The sequence below is a fragment of the Cottoperca gobio genome, chromosome 24, assembly GCF_900634415.1.
Source record: "Cottoperca gobio chromosome 24, fCotGob3.1, whole genome shotgun sequence".
In the NCBI taxonomy this organism is placed as follows: Eukaryota; Metazoa; Chordata; class Actinopteri; order Perciformes; family Bovichtidae; genus Cottoperca; species Cottoperca gobio.
The window spans coordinates 1,152,820-1,171,776 of NC_041378.1; the positions used below are offsets into that span (position 1 = coordinate 1,152,820).

The 18,957-nt window shown below is 37.4% G+C and overlaps 2 protein-coding genes across 2 annotated transcripts; one reads left to right on the forward strand and one right to left on the reverse strand.

The window, feature by feature from the left end:
- Window positions 1–3,036: 3,036 nt before the first annotated feature.
- nkx2.2b (NK2 homeobox 2b) lies at window positions 3,037–5,278 on the reverse strand. The gene is made up of 2 exons (XM_029425472.1): window positions 4,871–5,278; window positions 3,037–4,166 (listed from the first exon to the last, which is right to left on the reverse strand). Exons 1-2 carry the CDS (start codon window positions 5,100–5,102, stop codon window positions 3,625–3,627), a joined length of 774 nt encoding a protein of 257 aa, XP_029281332.1. The 5' UTR covers window positions 5,103–5,278; the 3' UTR covers window positions 3,037–3,624.
- pax1b (paired box 1b) lies at window positions 5,101–16,990 on the forward strand. The gene is made up of 6 exons (XM_029425818.1): window positions 5,101–5,197; window positions 13,250–13,825; window positions 14,769–14,863; window positions 15,847–15,986; window positions 16,168–16,247; window positions 16,923–16,990. The coding sequence occupies exons 1-6, from the start codon at window positions 5,101–5,103 to the stop codon at window positions 16,988–16,990; spliced, it is 1,056 nt and encodes a 351-aa protein (XP_029281678.1).
- The last annotated feature ends 1,967 nt before the right edge of the window (window positions 16,991–18,957 follow it).

Below are 18,957 nucleotides of genomic sequence, written 5' to 3' on the forward strand. Positions count from 1 at the left end.
CTTTGTTCACATGTCACTCACAGCTCATGTTATACACGCTACACTCACTACATGCAGGAGATGCACAGAGTTCTGTGTGTTGACAGGATTCAGTGATTTATGGAGTGATACAAAGACAGATCCAGAATCTGTACAAACCTTTGACATGTGAACAACATGCAACACTCTGAACCTGCTTCATCCAACTTCTCTTTAGATCTGGACATGGAGCACATCAGCACATCTTTAATGACATAATGCTTCATTTACATATTTAACATCACATTTCAGAACACTTGTAATATAAAAGATAACTGTGTTAATGTGAGTCATGAAGTGGAGACGTTACTCAACACAAGACTTCCTGGTATCTTTCTTCTTCTTCTACTCTTTAATAGCAGCAGGTGACACTGTCTCAAAGCTTTGTCACATCATCCCTCTGAGATGAGCTGACCTCTGACACCTTTGAATACAGAGACCCCCCGACGCGCGCGCGCGCGCGCGCACACACACACACACACACACACACACACACACACACGTAAACACAGTAAATGCTGTGAATGAAGTCGTCTGCTGCAGTGAAGATGTTGTTGTTTTAATCCTGTCAGATGTTTGAATAGAAAACAGAAATATTCCGTCTAAAGAGAATAAAACTTATATTTACTTTATACCTGCGAACAAATCTGATGCTATAAATGTTCATTTAACTCTTAATATAAAGCACAACTTAACTTTGGAGGCAAAGTTTACAGACCAGTGACGCTGATCGTTGGTGGATTATGAGACAATGGGCCCCTCGATACAGACATGAAGGCCTCAGCTCTCCCCCAGGAGCCAGACTGTATGTTATGGAGCCTCTTTGTAGTTGTGTTGTGTCTCTTTGTAGTTGTTGTGTCTCTTTGTAGTTGTGTTGTGTCTCTTTGTAGTTGTGTTGTGTCTCTTTGTAGTTGTTGTGTCTCTTTGAAGTTGTGTTGTGTCTCTTTGAAGTTGTGTTGTGTCTCTTTGAAGTTGTGTTGTGTCTCTTTGTAGTTGTGTTGTGTCTCTTTGAAGTTGTGTTGTGTCTCTTTGAAGTTGTGTTGTGTCTCTTTGTAGTTGTGTTGTGTCTCTTTGTAGTTGTTGGTGTCTCTTTGTAGTTGTGTTGTGTCTCTTTGTAGTTGTTGTGTCTCTTTGTAGTTGTTGTGTCTCTTTGTAGTTGTGTTGTGTCTCTTTGTAGTTGTTGTGTCTCTTTGTAGTTGTGTTGTGTCTCTTTGTAGTTGTGTTGTGTCTCTTTGTAGTTGTGTTGTGTCTCTTTGTAGTTGTGTTGTGTCTCTTTGAAGTTGTGTTGTGTCTCTTTGTAGTTGTGTCTCTTTGTAGTTGTGTTGTGTCTCTTTGTAGTTGTGTTGTGTCTCTTTGTAGTTGTGTTGTGTCTCTTTGAAGTTGTGTTGTGTCTCTTTGAAGTTGTGTTGTGTCTCTTTGTAGTTGTGTTGTGTCTCTTTGTAGTTGTGTTGTGTCTCTTTGTAGTTGTGTTGTGTCTCTTTGAAGTTGTGTTGTGTCTCTTTGAAGTTGTGTTGTGTCTCTTTGTAGTTGTGTTGTGTCTCTTTGTAGTTGTGTTGTGTCTCTTTGTAGTTGTGTTGTGTCTCTTTGAAGTTGTGTTGTGTCTCTTTGTGGACATTTTGAGGTTTACACTCGAGTATAGACATGAGGATGAGGATTGGACATTTCTTCTCGTGTATTCCCGTTTGAAGCACAGTCCCGGCCTGAACGTGACTTAATGGGCTCATGGTGTTCACGTTATAAAAGCAGAATTAAATGAACGCTGGGCAGATCTCCACTGAGGGAGACGGACGCTTTGAAGTCTTCAGTCTCTTCTTCCTCCTCTGCATTTCTTTATTCAATACATCAAACAATAAACACGAAGAACAACACATGATGGTGTTTTAATCCACCAGGGATCTAATTTGTCTTCACAGTTCTTTAGAGCGGCTGGAAACCTAAACAAGACGTTCAGAAGAGACGTTCAGTTCCTAGTTTAGTTCCTGAACTTTTTGCTCCTTAATTAACACAAAGTTTGCAGTTTTGCCGTGTGTGACGATGTCACGGCCGGGAGCTGCTGGACATGCTAGCTGTTCCCACCTGTTTCCAGTCTTTGTGCTAAGCTAAGCTAATTGTCTCTTGCTGGCTGTAGCTTCATGTGTGTCTTGTAGATTGATATTCTCGTATAACTCTCTGCAAAAATGTGAATAATTTCCACTTATATTCCTTTAAAACGGACCTGATTATGTTAATGAGCTGCTGAGCCCCTTGTTTACGCTGTGAGGTCATTTGTTTGAACACAAATTAATGATGCGATCTTCATGTGAAAGAAACGGCTCCTTTTTGTTATTTCTGGACATTTGTTTTTTGTTTTTCATAGTTTTCCCTCGTCCTGTCGTTTATAGTGTGTACTTGTTTCATAGTATTGTTTTAATAAATAAAACATCAGTAGTAGATTGTGACGCCTAAAGATCAGGTAGTGTGAAGACATCAAGTCAGACTTTGGGCTTCAGTGTAAATTCTCTTAAAGTTATCTAAATCAAAACTTGAGTCTTTTATAAAGCCTTGACTTTGAAGTAAAACTATTTAATTTGCTCCTAAACAAATAAGATATTATACTTCACAAACGTTGCAATGTCTATTTTATTACATTTTTAGGATTTTTTAAAATCCAGAAAGATGCAAATAACTAATGTTTTACCAGAAAAGTGCTTCAACTCAAAGGAACAATGTCTTGTTGTGTTTTTAATTAGTGACCCCTCAGATTTATGATGTGACCCCTTTGTGGGGTCCTGATCCTCATGTTGGGAACCTGCCTTAAATGCTGCTGATCCTCAGAATGCTCTGATATTCATGATTCAGAGGAGGAAACACTTTAATAACGACGTGTTCAGTTCCTGGGAAGGTGTTGCATCACAATACGCTTTTCTGGAGGAGAAGTCTGCGAATGTACCAAACTCCATTAACCTTTTGAACAATTTAAGGAATACTATACATGCAGATATAATATAACATAAATGTACTCAAATCAAAACACTCATACCAGCTCCATCTTTTATTCACCTTTTATAAATATCCAGTTCATTACAAAACAAGTCAACACTCAACATTATAAATAGATTTATAAAACACATAAAAGTGACACTTTGGCAGAAAAACACAACAACAGCAAAAACAAACCGTTTGGTTTGATCTGTTTTATGATCAGCTCGGCTTCACTCTTTTGTATCCACGTATTTATGATCTATCATCTGTGATGAGGATAAGAATGAAAATCCATTTTCCAGCCTGTATCAGAGGAAAGGAGGATTTCAAAGGGAGTTCTCTCTTTCTCAGGTTATTTGAATTAGAAAGACCGAAATCTGAACAATTCAAATGTTCTCACTTCCTCCCGTTTCAAGACACTCATTCTTACTGGAAAATACTTTCTGGGAAAACAAATCCTGAACTAAACCAAACTGCATTTAAAAAATGACGGAACTTTCTCACTTTTTGAATATTGGCATTTTTATTTTAATGGGGGCTATTCGGCAAATTTAAATAATACTTTAAATGCCGAACACGAGCGTATAACGTGGACTTTTAGTGTTTTAGGAATTGTGTCCCTCAGTTAAAGTTTTGTCTCGGGCCTCACCAGCTCCAGTGGTACATGTGCGCCAGCTGCTGGACTCCTGGATGCTGCTGCGGCAGCCCGGGGTGCTCCGGGCCGTATGCGGGGTGCAGCAGCGGGGAGTAGGCACACAGAGGCAGGCTGAGGCCGGACCTGAGCGTCACCTCCAGGTCCTGCGCTGTGATTCGCTCACAGGGCTTCCAGTCCCGCACCAGGAGCGGGATGGCGACCCGGCGCGCCGGCAGCAGCTGCAGCGCCTCCAGGCTGTGCTCGGCCCGCTTCATCTTGTAGCGGTGGTTCTGGAACCAGATCTTCACCTGGTTCGGGGTGAGGCGGACCAGCCCGGCCAGGTGCTCCCGCTCCGGCGCGGACAGGTAGCGCTGCTGTCGGAAGCGGCGCTCCAGCTCGAAGGTCTGCGCCTTGGAGAAGAGCACCCGCCGCTTCCTGCCGCGGCTCTTCTGCGGCGCGCCGCCCGCAGGATGCCGCTCCGCATCCGGGGACTCGTCCGTGTAGAGCTCTGGAGATTTGGGCTCGTTCCGGGTCTCTAAGGAAAACCCGTGTACTGCAGGGAGACAGGAGAAGTAATCTGATTACTCTTAGTACTCTACTCTTACTATGAAACAGACTAAATATTTAAACACTTCCACCACAAGTTCTCTAAAATAACCAAAAGACTGAAATGGTTCCTCTCTGTCACTCAGCACAGATTTGTGTTTTATTTCGTTTCCTGAATGTTTCCTGAATGTTTCCTGAATGTTTCCTGAATGTTTCCTGAATGTTTCCTGAATGTTTCCTGAAGTTCAGCTGAAACCAGCTCCGTGATGAACTCCAGTCACCAGATGATGAGTTGTTTAAGTCTGAATGATTGACAGCTCCTGTCAAACACTAAACATCAGCCACTATGCAGGTCTGAACCTACTCGTTCATATTCATACAGATTTATTAGCAATAAAACAACAATATAATGTAAAATGTGACGTGAAAGATGACAAAGAGACAAAGAGACGCACAGATGTGTGAGGCAGACACGAGGATGAAACGATCTCATGTCATTGTTTTCAGATAAAACTGAAGATGAGTTTACTAAACATCTGAAGGTTTGAAGAGGATAAATATTACAGTAAGCAGGCTGTTCATTTGTTAATTACGGATTCAGGAGTTTAGAGTCAAAACCATATAAATATAAAATAAATAGGATGATATATAATATATAAGATATAAATAAACCAACTTTTAAATATTTAAATATAGAACAAGTGTTCTCACGTGAGAAGTGCAGGTTACCGGATCCGCGGCTCCACCTGCCGAGACTTCCGCGGCCGCGTCCGCACAAACTCCGGCCGCTAGATCCCAATTTCTGCCCGTGTTCAGAGCCTGGAACCTCCGCGGGGGCCTCCTCGGTGTCCTCGGTCCAGGAGCCGCATCCCCCGCTCGGGTCCGGGAGATCCAGGATGTCTCGCACGGAGAAGCCCGTTTTGGTGTTGGTGCCAAAAGCCATGACGCAGGGGCGGAAGAAAAATGAAAAAGTTCCAGGTTTGTGTCCCGCGGTGGTTCAGCCTCTGCAGCCCGTTAAAGAGGAGCAGACAGCGGAGGGTTCGGCTCCATGAATGCCGTGAAACGGAATCCGGAGCCCGGAGCTGCACGGGCCGACCGGAGAGGGTTCAGCTGCATGGACAATACATGAAGGAAGACATTAAGAGAGTCTGCCCCCCATCCCTTTTAACTGTGTGTGTGTGTGTGTGTGTGTGTGTGTGTGTGTGTGTGTGTGTGTGTGTGTGTGTGTGGGAGGAGAACAGTTCTAATGATGGACGATTAGAGAGAAAGAAGCAGTCACTGATCCACTTCCGGTTTATTGTTTGCTTCTTTAAAAATACATTTACAACTAAAGTGGAATAAATATTAATATCGTTTTTTTTACTTTTGATGTAACATGACATCTATCTATGCAGTTTAAAACATTAGCATTAATATAGAAATAGGCTTAATTATAATATATTTATTTACAAAACTGGGAACATTTATATTTATTTACACATTTTTTAAATAAAAGCACAATCAAAAAGTAAAATTACACAAAAATGGAAATAAATAAATAAAATGTTAAATAATAACTTGAATAATGAATAACTGAGATTAAGTTCAATGAACAATTTATCTAATTTAGTAATATTCATATATTTACATGGTCATATCCAAGATTTTAAAAGATATGGGGTCTCCATAGAGTCCCACAATTAACTCAATTATACTTTCTTTTACTTTTATTTTCTAAATTAAGGCTCCTAAATGTTTTTTTTACAACCTTTCACTGCAGGAATAAAATACTGGTGAGGAAATGCTGAAGGATCTGTATATTTATTAATTTCTTATATATTTTTTAAGTCAAAAAATACCAAATTCCCATTAAAATGAATAAATAAGTAAATAGCCTCAGTGTCTTCTATAGCCCTGTGTATTTATCTTTAAAACATAACATTTATAACATAACAACATTTAAAACATAAACCAAAACTGTATGCACTTCACATCCAAACACCATTCCAAAGCTCCTTGAGAAATCACTACATTTAAGAAGATTATCACAAAGTGTTCCAGTGTTTGTTGTCGGGATTAACTCAAGCAGCAGATGAGAAGTGTTTAAACTCCAGCTGATACACAAACACACATCAGATCTTTATTGTTCCATGAAGTAAATTAACGTATGCACATAATTAACATCTTTACTACTTGGTGATGGCACACTTGTTCCTATAAATACTTAATACTTTTATAGATAGATAGATACTTTATTCATCCCGAGGGAATGAAGCAGTCAGATAAGAATATCAGTTTCATCCACAACATATTGGGAAACCAACATTTTGTAGAATATAAGCGTATTTAATTTGAAGAGAGGGTTGTTGTGCGTCCAGTGCAGAGGACTTGTTTAGCCTAGCTTAGCACAAAGACTGGAAGCAGGGGGAACTGCTAGCCTAGCTTAATCCAAAGAGAAGAAAATATACATATACAGCTTTCAACTAATTCAAATGTTTTTAATTTACATGTTGTATCTTGTTCCTACTAAACATGAATCACTAATGAAAGCTGTGATTCCTCATGTTTATGTGTTTCACACGTGTGTGTGTGTGTGTGTGTGTGTGTGATATTGAGTCTGCTATCAAACCTTTATCTTCTTAAAGCAAAACCACAACAAAACAATCTGCTGTTTTCAGTAAAAGTCCACTTCTGTTCAGAACATTAAGAAATGTTCTTGACTTTATCGCTCTGACCTTCCTCTGTCGTCTTTTGTGGTACTGATCAGAAAACAACTCAAAGTGAGTGGAATAATGTCACTACAGCAACATATTTAATAAGAAATGAGGCTTAAATGCTAAGTATGAGACTAAATGACACGATACAAGGACAATGTGCAGCCAAAAACTTTTCCTAACCAAACTTCTCTAAGATTATTGTTGTTTTTAGAGACATTTTTAGTTTCCACTGTTCTGTGTATGTGTAACAATGAGTTGAGCTGTGTGTGTGTGTGTGTGTGTGTGTGTGTGTGTGTGTGTGTGTGTGTGTGTGTGTGTGTGTGTGTGTGTGTGTGTGTGTTGGATCCTGCTGGGTGGTCAGACTCTGCAAACAAACACACGACGAGCCGACGGCCACAAAGAAAGCACAGCCTCCGCATTTATCCCATTTATTCCCCCTGAACACTTTATAATGGCCTGACTGACACACACACACACACACACACACACACACACACACACACACACACACACACACACACACACACACACACACACACACACACGCTGCTGGGAATACATGTGAGGCTGCTGGGAGTTGTCATGGTATTCAGACTGCTGCCTTCAATAGACTGTCTTCTATATTCATGACCACACACACACACACACACACACACACACACACACACACACACACACACACACACACACACACACACACTTGATGTATCCTACAATTATGTACAAATGTATATATTTTTAAATCAATGAGGTTGACATAAACATTTTTAGATTATTAAATAAAGTAATGAAACTTAAAAAATAAAGAAAATAATGACATAAATGTAATATAAAGTACAATAAAAATGAAAATAATATTTTTTAAAACATTTAAAAACGTAAAATCACAAGTAAACATAAAATAAACATAACAATAAGTTGTATTGCTCTTGAGGTTCAGTTGTAGCTTCATATCAACTGAATAATACAAATAAGCAATCAATAATGCAAATCAAATAAGAAACTATTAGAAATCTAATCAAATGAAAATATAAAAAAAGAATATGTCAAATAAATGCAAATATAACAAAAAAAAACGAATTTAAGTAAAAAGTAAAACATATTCTAAATAAAAACATTAATACAAAAAAAAGACAAAGATCTCAAATTTCTAATGTACTTTACAAATGCACGTTTCACTGCCAGTGTGGGCACACTTACATCCTCCACAGTTATCCAAACCCTTTAAAAGTTGAAGGTTTGAACCTTTTACTGGCTTTTTGAGGATGTTCTGCAATCCTGAAAACAAATAAAGGAAATAAGAAACGTTTTAGAGGCAAACCCAGACTGCAGCTTTTAAATAGATTCATTTATGAGTAAACCAACCCTGAGCGTTTACTGCCCCCTGCTGTCACACTGGGGAACTGCAGCGCAATCATTTTCATAAATCATTATATTTACATTTTTACAACATCTTTCTTAACCTTAAAATCTTTAAAGGAGACTTATAAAGAATCTGTAATAAATAAAATGTACCATATTTCTTTGGTATATTTTCCTGTATTTATTTCTGAGCTTCCTAGCTTATTTTTTATAGTTTATTTTCTTTAATTGTCTGCAATCCTGAAAGTTCATTGAAACAATTTAAAGTTGCATTACCTAATTGTATTATTTAGCATAGTCATAGTTGGTATGACCTCTTTTGGTTCATAGCAAGTTGTGTTTGCAATTACCTGCAAATCATAAACATTTCACATTCTATTTTTCTTTTCTGTAAAACTTTATTTTATGCGTCTGTTATTCTGTAATATTTCTCCCAACATTTCTTAAACGTTTCCCCAAAAGGCCTACGTGTAAATACAAAGTCATTATTGAGAAAATACAGAAAAGGTTCTGAGACTTAGTTGAGTTTAAAGGAATTTCCTTAAAAGTATTACGCGGTTTATTCCCAAGATAATATCTATCCATCGTTCATTTACTGTTGGAAACTTCTTCAAAAAGGTTTAATGTTTGTTTGTGTGTATGCAAATGTTACATTTTTGTATCACATCCAACTGAAGGAAATGTGTAATGTAGAAATGATCCAAAAGGAGGCGACATTGCATTAAAAAGGATGCCTTCAAATAAGAAGTCATTATTTAAGATGTATTATTATTATTATTGTGTCTCATATTGCACTCGTCTTCGTGTTATTAAAGCTGCTTTATAAATGTATTATTGTATAACAATATAATAATACAGACTATTAATTGCACAATGTAACAGTAAATGGTGCCATCACGTCTGCATCTATGCAACAGAAACATTAACACACTGTACCTGCTGTACCTGTGCAATAAAGGATTATTACCAGGTGAGTTCACCTGCTAGTTTCACCTCCAAATAACATGGTTGAGATAGATCATGTGGATAAACTGTGAAGTTCTGACTGTTGTGTTTCTTACCCTGGATGTCACCGTGTTCCAAGATCTCAACTATTAGTAACTTAGATCCATCCATCCATCGTCTACATCTTATCCGGATCGGGTCGCGGGGGCAGCAGCTCCAGTAAGGAACCCCAATCTTCCTTTCCCCAAACTTAGAGTACAATGTAATAAAGTAGAATCATCCATTTAACATCCAAACTTTTTTTGTTCAACTGTGTCCTGTCAGGTGAACTCAGATTGGCCTTCCCATCTTCAACACTGTTTCTGTTACTTTTAGCTAGCTATTTAAACTGTTACTCCTTTATAGCTAGCTATTTAAACTGTTACTCCTTTATAGCTAGCTATTTAAACTGTTACTCCTTTATAGCTAGCTATTTAAACTGTTACTCCTTTATAGCTAGCTATTTAAACTGTTACTCCTTTATAGCTAGCAATTTAAACTGTTACTCCTTTATAGCTAGCAATTTAAACTGTTACTCCTTTTTAACTAACAATTTAAACTGTTACTCCTTTATAGCTAGCAATTTAAACTGTTACTCCTTTTTAGCTAGCAATTTAAACTGTTACTCCTTTATAGCTAGCTATTTAAACTGTTACTCCTTTATAGCTAGCAATTTAAACTGTTACTCCTTTTTAGCTAGCAATTTAAACTGTTACTCCTTTATAGCTAGCTATTTAAACTGTTACTCCTTTATAGCTAGCAATTTAAACTGTTACTCTTTTATAGCTAGCAATTTAAACTGTTACTCCTTTTTAACTAGCAATTTAAACTGTTACTCCTTTATAGCTAGCTATTTAAACTGTTACTCCTTTTTAGCTAGCAATTTAAACTGTTACTCTTTTATAGCTAGCTATAAAACTGTTACTCCTTTATAGCTAGCTATTTAAACTGTTACTCCTTTATAGCTAGCTATTTAAACTGTTACTCCTTTATAGCTAGCAATTTAAACTGTTACTCTTTTATAGCTAGCTATTTAAACTGTTACTCCTTTATAGCTAGCAATTTAAACTGTTACTCCTTTTAGCTAGCTATTTAAACTGTTACTCCTTTTTAGCTAGCTATTTAAACCGTTAGTCCTTTTTAGTTAGCTATTTCAACTGTTAATCATTTTAGCTAGCTATTTAAATCGTTAGTCCTTTTTAGTTAGCTATACCAACTGTTAGTCCTTTTTATTTAGCTATTCCAACTGTTAATCATTTTAGCTAGCTATTTAAATCGTTAGTCCTTTTTAGCTAGCTATTTAAACCGTTAGTCCTTTTTATTTAGCTATACCAACTGTTAATCATTTTAGCTAGCTATTTAAATCGTTAGTCCTTTTTAGCTAGCTATTTAAACTGTTAATCCTTTTTAGTTAGCTATTTCAACTGTTAATCCATTACTTTCATTTATCCATTACTTTTATCTTATTTTTTCAACTATTAATCCATTACTTTTAGCTAACTATTTCAACTGTTAAACCATTACCAGACCTTATGGCACTTACGCATGAGCTTCACTTTTCGGGCCCATAGGTTACCCTTTGGTTCAGCTGACTCAATGTGAGTATATTTTGCTTTCCAATTGTAATTTCTACTTTTTCAAATTGAGCTACTCAATTATTTCCATGCATACCTCAAGCAACTGCACTTGGAGTACAAGTACCCCTTCTTGTAAATCACTGATTTATACAATTAGTCAAACTAGTTCTGCTCTCCAAAGAGTTGCAGCATTACTGGGTGGAGTGGGACAGGGTTTCATCAGGCTGTTATGGCGTATTTAGTGTAAATATGTGCACCAAAGAGCCCTTCAGGGGCCCTCGTTCTTCTGAGTACTGATTCCAAATGATCCTCCTGCTCTGCAAACAGGAAACGGTGACATGAATCCACCCAGAGGAGGAGGAGGAGGAGGAGGAGGAGGAAGCGATGGTTCAGATCCCTGCAGGCTGCAGTCGGAGCGTTGGATGGTGGAGTGGTGAAACGCTGTGGACGGCAGCTGATGGGTGAGACGACAAAATCTGAACTTTTACACACAAATTTACTCATTTTGGATTTTTTCTTATGGAAAAGTTGGTATGTTTGTGCTTGTTTGTTTGTTTGGAAATGTAAGCTGTATGGGACATCAGCTGCAGTGAATAAAAGAAACAAGGAAAAAGAAGATATCTGCCTTTTGGACCCCAACTAAACAATATCACAGTTTATACAATTTCTTTAACTTTATTCTATTTCTTTAGATTCATTTATGTCTTATGGTGCTTTTGAAATATCAGCCTCATGGAGTTAAACTACTGTACGTGTATGTTGGCTGGAGTTCGTTCTTCTGTTACAATGTCAGGTTTAGTATAATGTAGTTTTATAGAAAGTTGTGTCCGTTGAGACTGGAAATTAAGTATAATGTCCTTAATTTGGGAAAAGTTGGTCACTTGCTCGGTTGATTGTGAATTTAAGTTTATTTTACTATTCTTAAAAAGTCAGATAAATACAAGAAAATAAGTTGGAACTAAACAAAACCTGCAGTTGCGTTTCACTCTTAAAACTCTCAGCTTCATTGAATTGAGGATGCAGTTTGCCCAGAAATGTTTATTTATCACGGAAAAACTAAATTTCATCTGATAAAATACCAAAATCAAAGATGAAGAAAAAAGAAATAAAGAGATTTAGAAAAAAGATTAACATAACATTTAATGAGATTTGATGTGACTATATGATGTCTTCATGTTCTGAGGTCATGATCGTAAACACATCAGGAATGTTTTCAATTATAATCAGATGAGAAACACTGAAATGCAAATTATCTTCTAAAAATAAAACCCTTCAATGTGATTAAACCAGAAATTAAAATGGTCAACAACAATAAGCCCTTTAATTAATGATAATGATCTGCCTTGTTGCTGTCACACATTAATCAACACAACAAAGGTTAACAATTATTAATGTAAACTCATGGTACAACATTATTAAAACTACATTTTAACTTTTAACTGCATTAAACAAGAACTGCAGCTGGTTTGATTTATTTGTGCATTTAAGGTAAATAAATCTGAATCTGTCTCTCATCTAATATCTTATTTGTCTCCTTCACCGTCTAAATTCAGCGACTTCCATAAATCTCTATTATTTATTAAGTAAAAAGAAAAGAAAAGAGAAAACATCTAGTTTTGACAAGCTGCATCATCGTTTCCTTTAAATTAATAAAAAGAGACATAATAATAAATAAAAAGAGACATAATAATAAATAAAAAGAGACATAATAATAAATGAAAAGAGACATAATAATAATAAATAAAAAGAGACATAATAATAAATGAAAAGAGACATAATAATAATAATAAATAAAAAGAGACATAATAATAATAAATAAAAAGATACATAATAATAATAAATAAAAAGAGACATAATAATAAATGAAAAGAGACATAATAATAAATAAAAAGAGACATAATAATAATAAATAAAAAGAGACATAATAATAATAAATGAAAAGAGACATAATAATAATAAATGAAAAGAGACATAATAATAATAAATAAAAAGAGACATAATAATAAATGAAAAGAGACATAATAATAATAAATAAAAAGAGACATAATAATAAATAAAAAGAGACATAATAATAAATAAAAAGAGACATAATAATAAATGAAAAGAGACATAATAATAAATAAAAAGAGACATAATAATAAATGAAAAGAGACATAATAATAATAAATAAAAAGAGACATAATAATAAATAAAAAGAGACATAATAATAAATAAAAAGAGACATAATAATAAATGAAAAGAGACATAATAATAAATAAAAAGAGACATAATAATAAATAAAAAGAGACATAATAATAAATAAAAAGAGACATAATAATAAATGAAAAGAGACATAATAATAAATAAAAAGAGACATAATAATAAATGAAAAGAGACATAATAATAAATAAAAGAAATAGGCTAATTGAAATAAAAGAATATCCATAATAAACTGAATTAAAAAGTCTCGTGTATCTGCCCTGTGTGTGCAGAGCAGAGCTACGGGGAGGTGAACCAGCTCGGCGGGATGTTCGTGAACGGCCGGCCGCTGCCCAACCCGGTGCGCCTGCGGATCGTGGAGCTGGCGCAGCTCGGCATGCGGCCTTGCGACATCAGCCGCCAGCTGCGCGTCTCACACGGCTGCGTGTCCAAAATCCTAGCGCGCTACAACGACACCGGCTCCATCCTGCCCGGAGCCATCGGTGGCAGCAAGCCCCGGGTCACCACGCCCGCCGTGGTCAAGAGCATCGGGGACTACAAGCAGGGCGACCCGGGCATCTTCGCCTGGGAGATCCGGGACCGGCTGCTGTCGGACGCGGTGTGTGACAAGTACAACGTGCCGTCCGTGAGCTCCATCAGCCGGATACTCAGGCACAAAATCGGGACTTTTTCACAGCCGTATGAGAGCAGCAAACCGGCCCCGGCTCAGCTGCAGTACGGATACCCGTACTCCTACAGCGGGCCCGCAGTGATCCCCACCGGGAACAGGACCGGCCCCGCTGGACACGTGGGCCTGCAGCGGAGCTGGCACAACATCCTGGGCATCCGAGCCTTCATGGACCAGACAGGTGGGTGGTTTATACATTAAAGTTCTCTCACACTAACGTATCACTTTCATAAAGTTATGTATCTGCTTAAACTGTCCTGATGTTCAAAGACTAGAAATAGGTTAAATAAATATAAATGTTTTAAAATAGCCTGGTTATGTTTGTTTTATGAATATTTGTCCAAATGAAATAGAGTTTGTAAAGATTAAATTGAAACGGAACTAATTTTAAAGCAAAAAACATTCTATTAACACAATATATGTATATATTTTAAAAGAATTACCAGATATTGATAAGACCAATATGTATTTATTGAGGGCTCAAAAGTCTAATTATATTGAATCAGCCTGTTACAAAAAACATCTTTGTCACAAAAAAATAATCTTTTTTAAAAGCATAAATTCAAAAGAATTGCACAGAATACAAACATTATTATTTATAAACTCATTTGTTGGTTTTATATTGTTCCTTTAAATATATAAGTGATGTTTGAATGCATGTCTTGCATCTTATGAGCTTATTGTTTGTCTTTGCTGTAATGGCGTCCAGATGGATTCTAGAAGTGGCATCTGAAGTTTGTGTTTTGCAGATATGATAGTGTTTATTATTATATATATTATATTATTTATTATTCTTTAAGGGTACATTTAAAACAATGTCTGTGTTGTTACAAATCCATCAGTACAAACTACGTTCACTTGTTACCAAGTGAAACGCTCCAGAGGATCTGGATCTGTTCATAATCAAAGTGTCCGAGCTGCAGAGTTTTAGTTGAGTTTAATTTGCGTGTTGATCAATAAAATGTGATGTGTAGGAATATCTTTAATATTCATTCTTTCATCAGTCTTCTCAAGTAAAACCGGTAACTTTGTCCCGTAAATACAAATATATTTAAACAACTAACAGCTGCAGGAATGAGCCAATTACATTATTCATGAGTCATGTAAACGTTTACCTTCTTCAGTACTATGTGGACCTGATGGACACTCAGCCAAAATGGAGGACTGGACCGGGCTGGAGAAAACCATCAACGAGCCGGACCTCAAGTACCAACAGCAGGTAGATCAGCAGGTAGATCAGCAGGTAGATCAGCAGGTAGTAGATCAGCAGGTAGTAGATCAGCAGGTAGATCAGCAGGTAGTAGATCAGCAGGTAGTAGATCAGCAGGTAGATCAGCAGGTAGTAGATCAGCAGGTAGATCAGCAGGTAGATCAGCAGGTAGTAGATCAGCAGGTAGATCAGCAGGTAGATCAGCAGGTAGATCAGCAGGTAGTAGATCAGCAGGTAGATCAGCAGGTAGTAGATCAGCAGGTAGATCAGCAGGTAGATCATCTGAACAATAACTCAAACAAACGGCTGAATTTATACGAACACGTTTTTAAAAAGGGAAATCAAACGTCAGATTATTTTCACACTTTGCATTTTGATTCACAACCTGTATTTTCCCATCTGTATGTATTTTGTGGCACGTGAGGCATCCTGGCAGCTGCGTGTCTAATGTAACTCGAGCTCTGATTGGCTGTCATCGAGCCCACTTCCTGTTTACAAACTGGTGTGAGATTAAACTACAGACTGTTGATCAGCTGTACTAATGGTGTTCTTCTTTTGTAATAATCAGCATTATTACTGATTTAAACCTTTCACTGTCAGAGTCCGTCATATTCCTTGTGAACGTTTTAGATTTATGCTTTTCTTCTTTTAAACAAAGACATTTTTAAAACTATTCTTGGACAGTGAGGATATTTATTCAGACTTTGCTTTTTGCATTGTCACATTTTTTGAAAGGGAAAATCATTTGGACAATTTTGGAAACATTTCTAAAGTCAGGATATGTTTTGAAATGTGGATTTGTTTGGGGGGGGGGATTCAAAGACATTTAGTGAAGCAAGGACACTTTCCAAAACGTGACTGTTTTTGGATTTGAAGACAAGTGAAGGAAGTTTGTGGACATTTAGGAAACATGGATTTGACCTTTAAAATACAAAGAAAAGCTCGTCATGAATCTAAATTCTGTTTCAACGTTTCTTCTTCGTCTGTTTCAGTCATCGTCCGGCCTGCCCGGCTGCGTCTCAGCTTGTGCCTATTCTCCACCAAACCAGTACGGCGTGTACGGAGGTCCAGCAGCCAACTACATGAGCACCGGACACCACTGGCAGCCCCAGTCATCCAGTCTCACCCCCAGTCTCACCCCCAGTCTCACCCCCAGTCTCACCCCAGTCTCACCTCCAGTCTCACCTCCAGTCTCACCCCCAGTCTCACCTCCAGTCTCACCTCCAGTCTCACCTCCAGTCTCACCTCCAGTCTCACCCCCAGTCTCACCTCCAGTCTCACTCCAGTCTCACCCCCAGTCTCACCCCCAGTCTCACGCAGGCTCATCCCGGCCCCCCACAAGAGGCTGCAGATTTCCGTTCTGCAACATCTTTCAAACTTCTACAAAGAGACGGTGAGGCTGCTTTAAAACATTACCTGATGGATCCTAATTATTTAAAGGAAAATGAATACCTTGTTTTTGACACTATATATACAGAGTTTATACTCTATACTATACGGGGGGTTTCATTGCCCCCACATTCCCAGTTTTTATCCCAGCTGTTGATAATCACATCTGTATTTCAGACCGCAGTACTTCCATCCTGGGTTTTAAACTATAAAACGTGTTTATTTTCTGCTGCGTTTCTCTGTTTGTGTTTTTAAGGAACAGGATTGGGAGGAGAACAGCTCCTATTGTTGTAATGGTGTAAAGTATATTTGTAATAATAATAATGACAGTAAACTTTATTTATACAGCACTTTTAAAAGCAAATGTGAGGCAAATACAGTCAGACCATTTAAATAATACAAACATTAAATGGAATAAAATACCACAGAAGGACATAACAATAATACAATTATTATATAATTATTATAATATTTATTTAGAAGTTTTAAGAAGTCATTTAAAAGATGTTGCTGATTCTTCAGAGGTGTGAAAGTCACATGACTGTAAATAAAGAGACCACCTCCGATACCCTGGAGCCGGCAAGACAGTTGTGCAAAGTGTTTAGTTTGGATGAAATAATTCCGATGTTGACATGAGAAGGACGATCCTGATGTATTATCGTCTTTGTGTTTTCTGCAGAGGACAGGAAACCTCAGAGTCCGCTGTACAAACATCACAGATTGTCTGCAGCCTCGGGACGACTCTGAGGAAACTCAAGAAGATGTTTGACGCTGAAAGACTGAAGGTTTTATTTCTGACGAGTCAACGAGACTGTGAGTTGTGTTACTTGAGCTGAAGACCTGAAGGAAAACGCTCCTGACTGTTAAAACTCCTCCATGATCGACTTCTTTCAGGACTTTATTCAGTTCATTCATTTGGCGTGTTTAAATCAGGACAGATACATGAAATGCACCCAGAGATGTAAAATACATAACCACAGCTTTAAAGGCTTTCATTCGCTTTCCTGCTGAGAGTTAGAAGAGAAGATCAAGACCACTCTCCTGTTTCTCAGTTAAATATGAACCTACAGCCAGTTAGCGTAGCTTAGCATAAAGAGTGGAAGCAGGGGGAAACAGCTAGCCTGACTGTCAAACCTCTACAGCTCTCTAACACCTTATTGCTATTGTTACGTCGGGTTATGTGCCAGATTATTTTCTTGCCGGGGCACAGTTCTCGTGTTGTTTGTATAATTTGGGTTTTGTATTGATTAAACAACCGAGATCTAAGAGCTCCCACTCTTCATGCTAAGCTAACTGTAGCCGTAGCTTCAAAGCTAACAGACAGGAGCGTAGCTTTGATCTTCTCTCAACTCCACCAGAAAGCAAATAAGCATATTTCCCAAATTATTCAAACTAGCTTGAAGCTCCATCTTTTCTTATCTTCTCATGAAAGGAAATGTTTAAATTGCTTTGGAATCATCTCGTAAAATATTTTGTTAAAGCTGTAAATATATTTTTCTATAAATGTGCTTAATAAAGACATGCAATAGAAAATGTGTGTCGGTGAGTTTTCCAGATGTCGGCGCAGAGCAGAGAGGAATGACAGATGGTCAGATGTAACAATAAAGACATATTTTTCACCTGAACCATTAAACGTGTCCATGACACACAGATCAAATATTGATATACACGGAAAGTAATCCACAGTTTTGCAGAATCGTCCAACACCAACATTGTTTCTGGCAACAGGGTTGACGTGGCCAATAATAATGAATCTTATTTTGTTGCCCTGCCATTGAAGCTAAAGTCTTCTGTCATGTTAACGTTATAGATGTTAGTTATTTAAACAAAGTACAATATCTATTGTTGTAGTTTACAGACTGCTCAGCTGATCGTAGTTGTACCGTACATCAAAGTCAAATTGGTGATATTGTACATGTGAAATATATATAAATATGTTGCTCCTTTATGTTTAGAATGTGTTAAATGGTGCTCCTAATGTGATAGGATTCTTTTGTAAGCGTACGTCTGTCTCAACTATGTAGTTGGATATCGTTTTCAAAGTCTTTAAGCGGAAATTCAGCAACAAAAACAAACAAACCTTGAAAAAAACAACTCCAGTTTTGGATTTACAGGTTCTTGCAGGGCAGGAGAAGCTTCCTGCAGGTAAACACAAAGATGTAAGGTGATCCACCAGCAAACAGAGGACATCCATTATTACCTGGACAATCTGAGACGTATACGGGCAGAGCAAACATCAGCTCTTTGTTTAAAGCGGTCTCTTTGGGAAGCGTTTGAGTCGTTTAGGAAGCCAGTTTAATCCTGATTCTCTTCTGTGATCTGCTTTGTGTTGCTCCGTCACTTCTGGGACATTAAAGGATACGTTTAAGCTTTCTGGGTCTAACTTCCGTAGTTTATTTCCATTATCCGTATCAGTAATAATGAGGATGCACTCATCAAATGCATTCCTGCGATTAGGGAACACAGCAATGTTTGTTTTTAGTGATGAAACACAATCAGACAAACGACCAGATTAACGTATTTAAAAAGAAGGTGATTAATAAAACCAACTTCTGCTTCATAGTTTCCTGAGTTGTTGGGTTTCAGCTTTATTGTCCTTATATGATACAGGATTGTTTAATGAAAAGAGACAAAGACATTTATAGTCAGTTTCGTAAAAAAAAAAAATTAATTGAGTTTCAAGTCATTTTGCACCATATTCCATATCAAGGTTA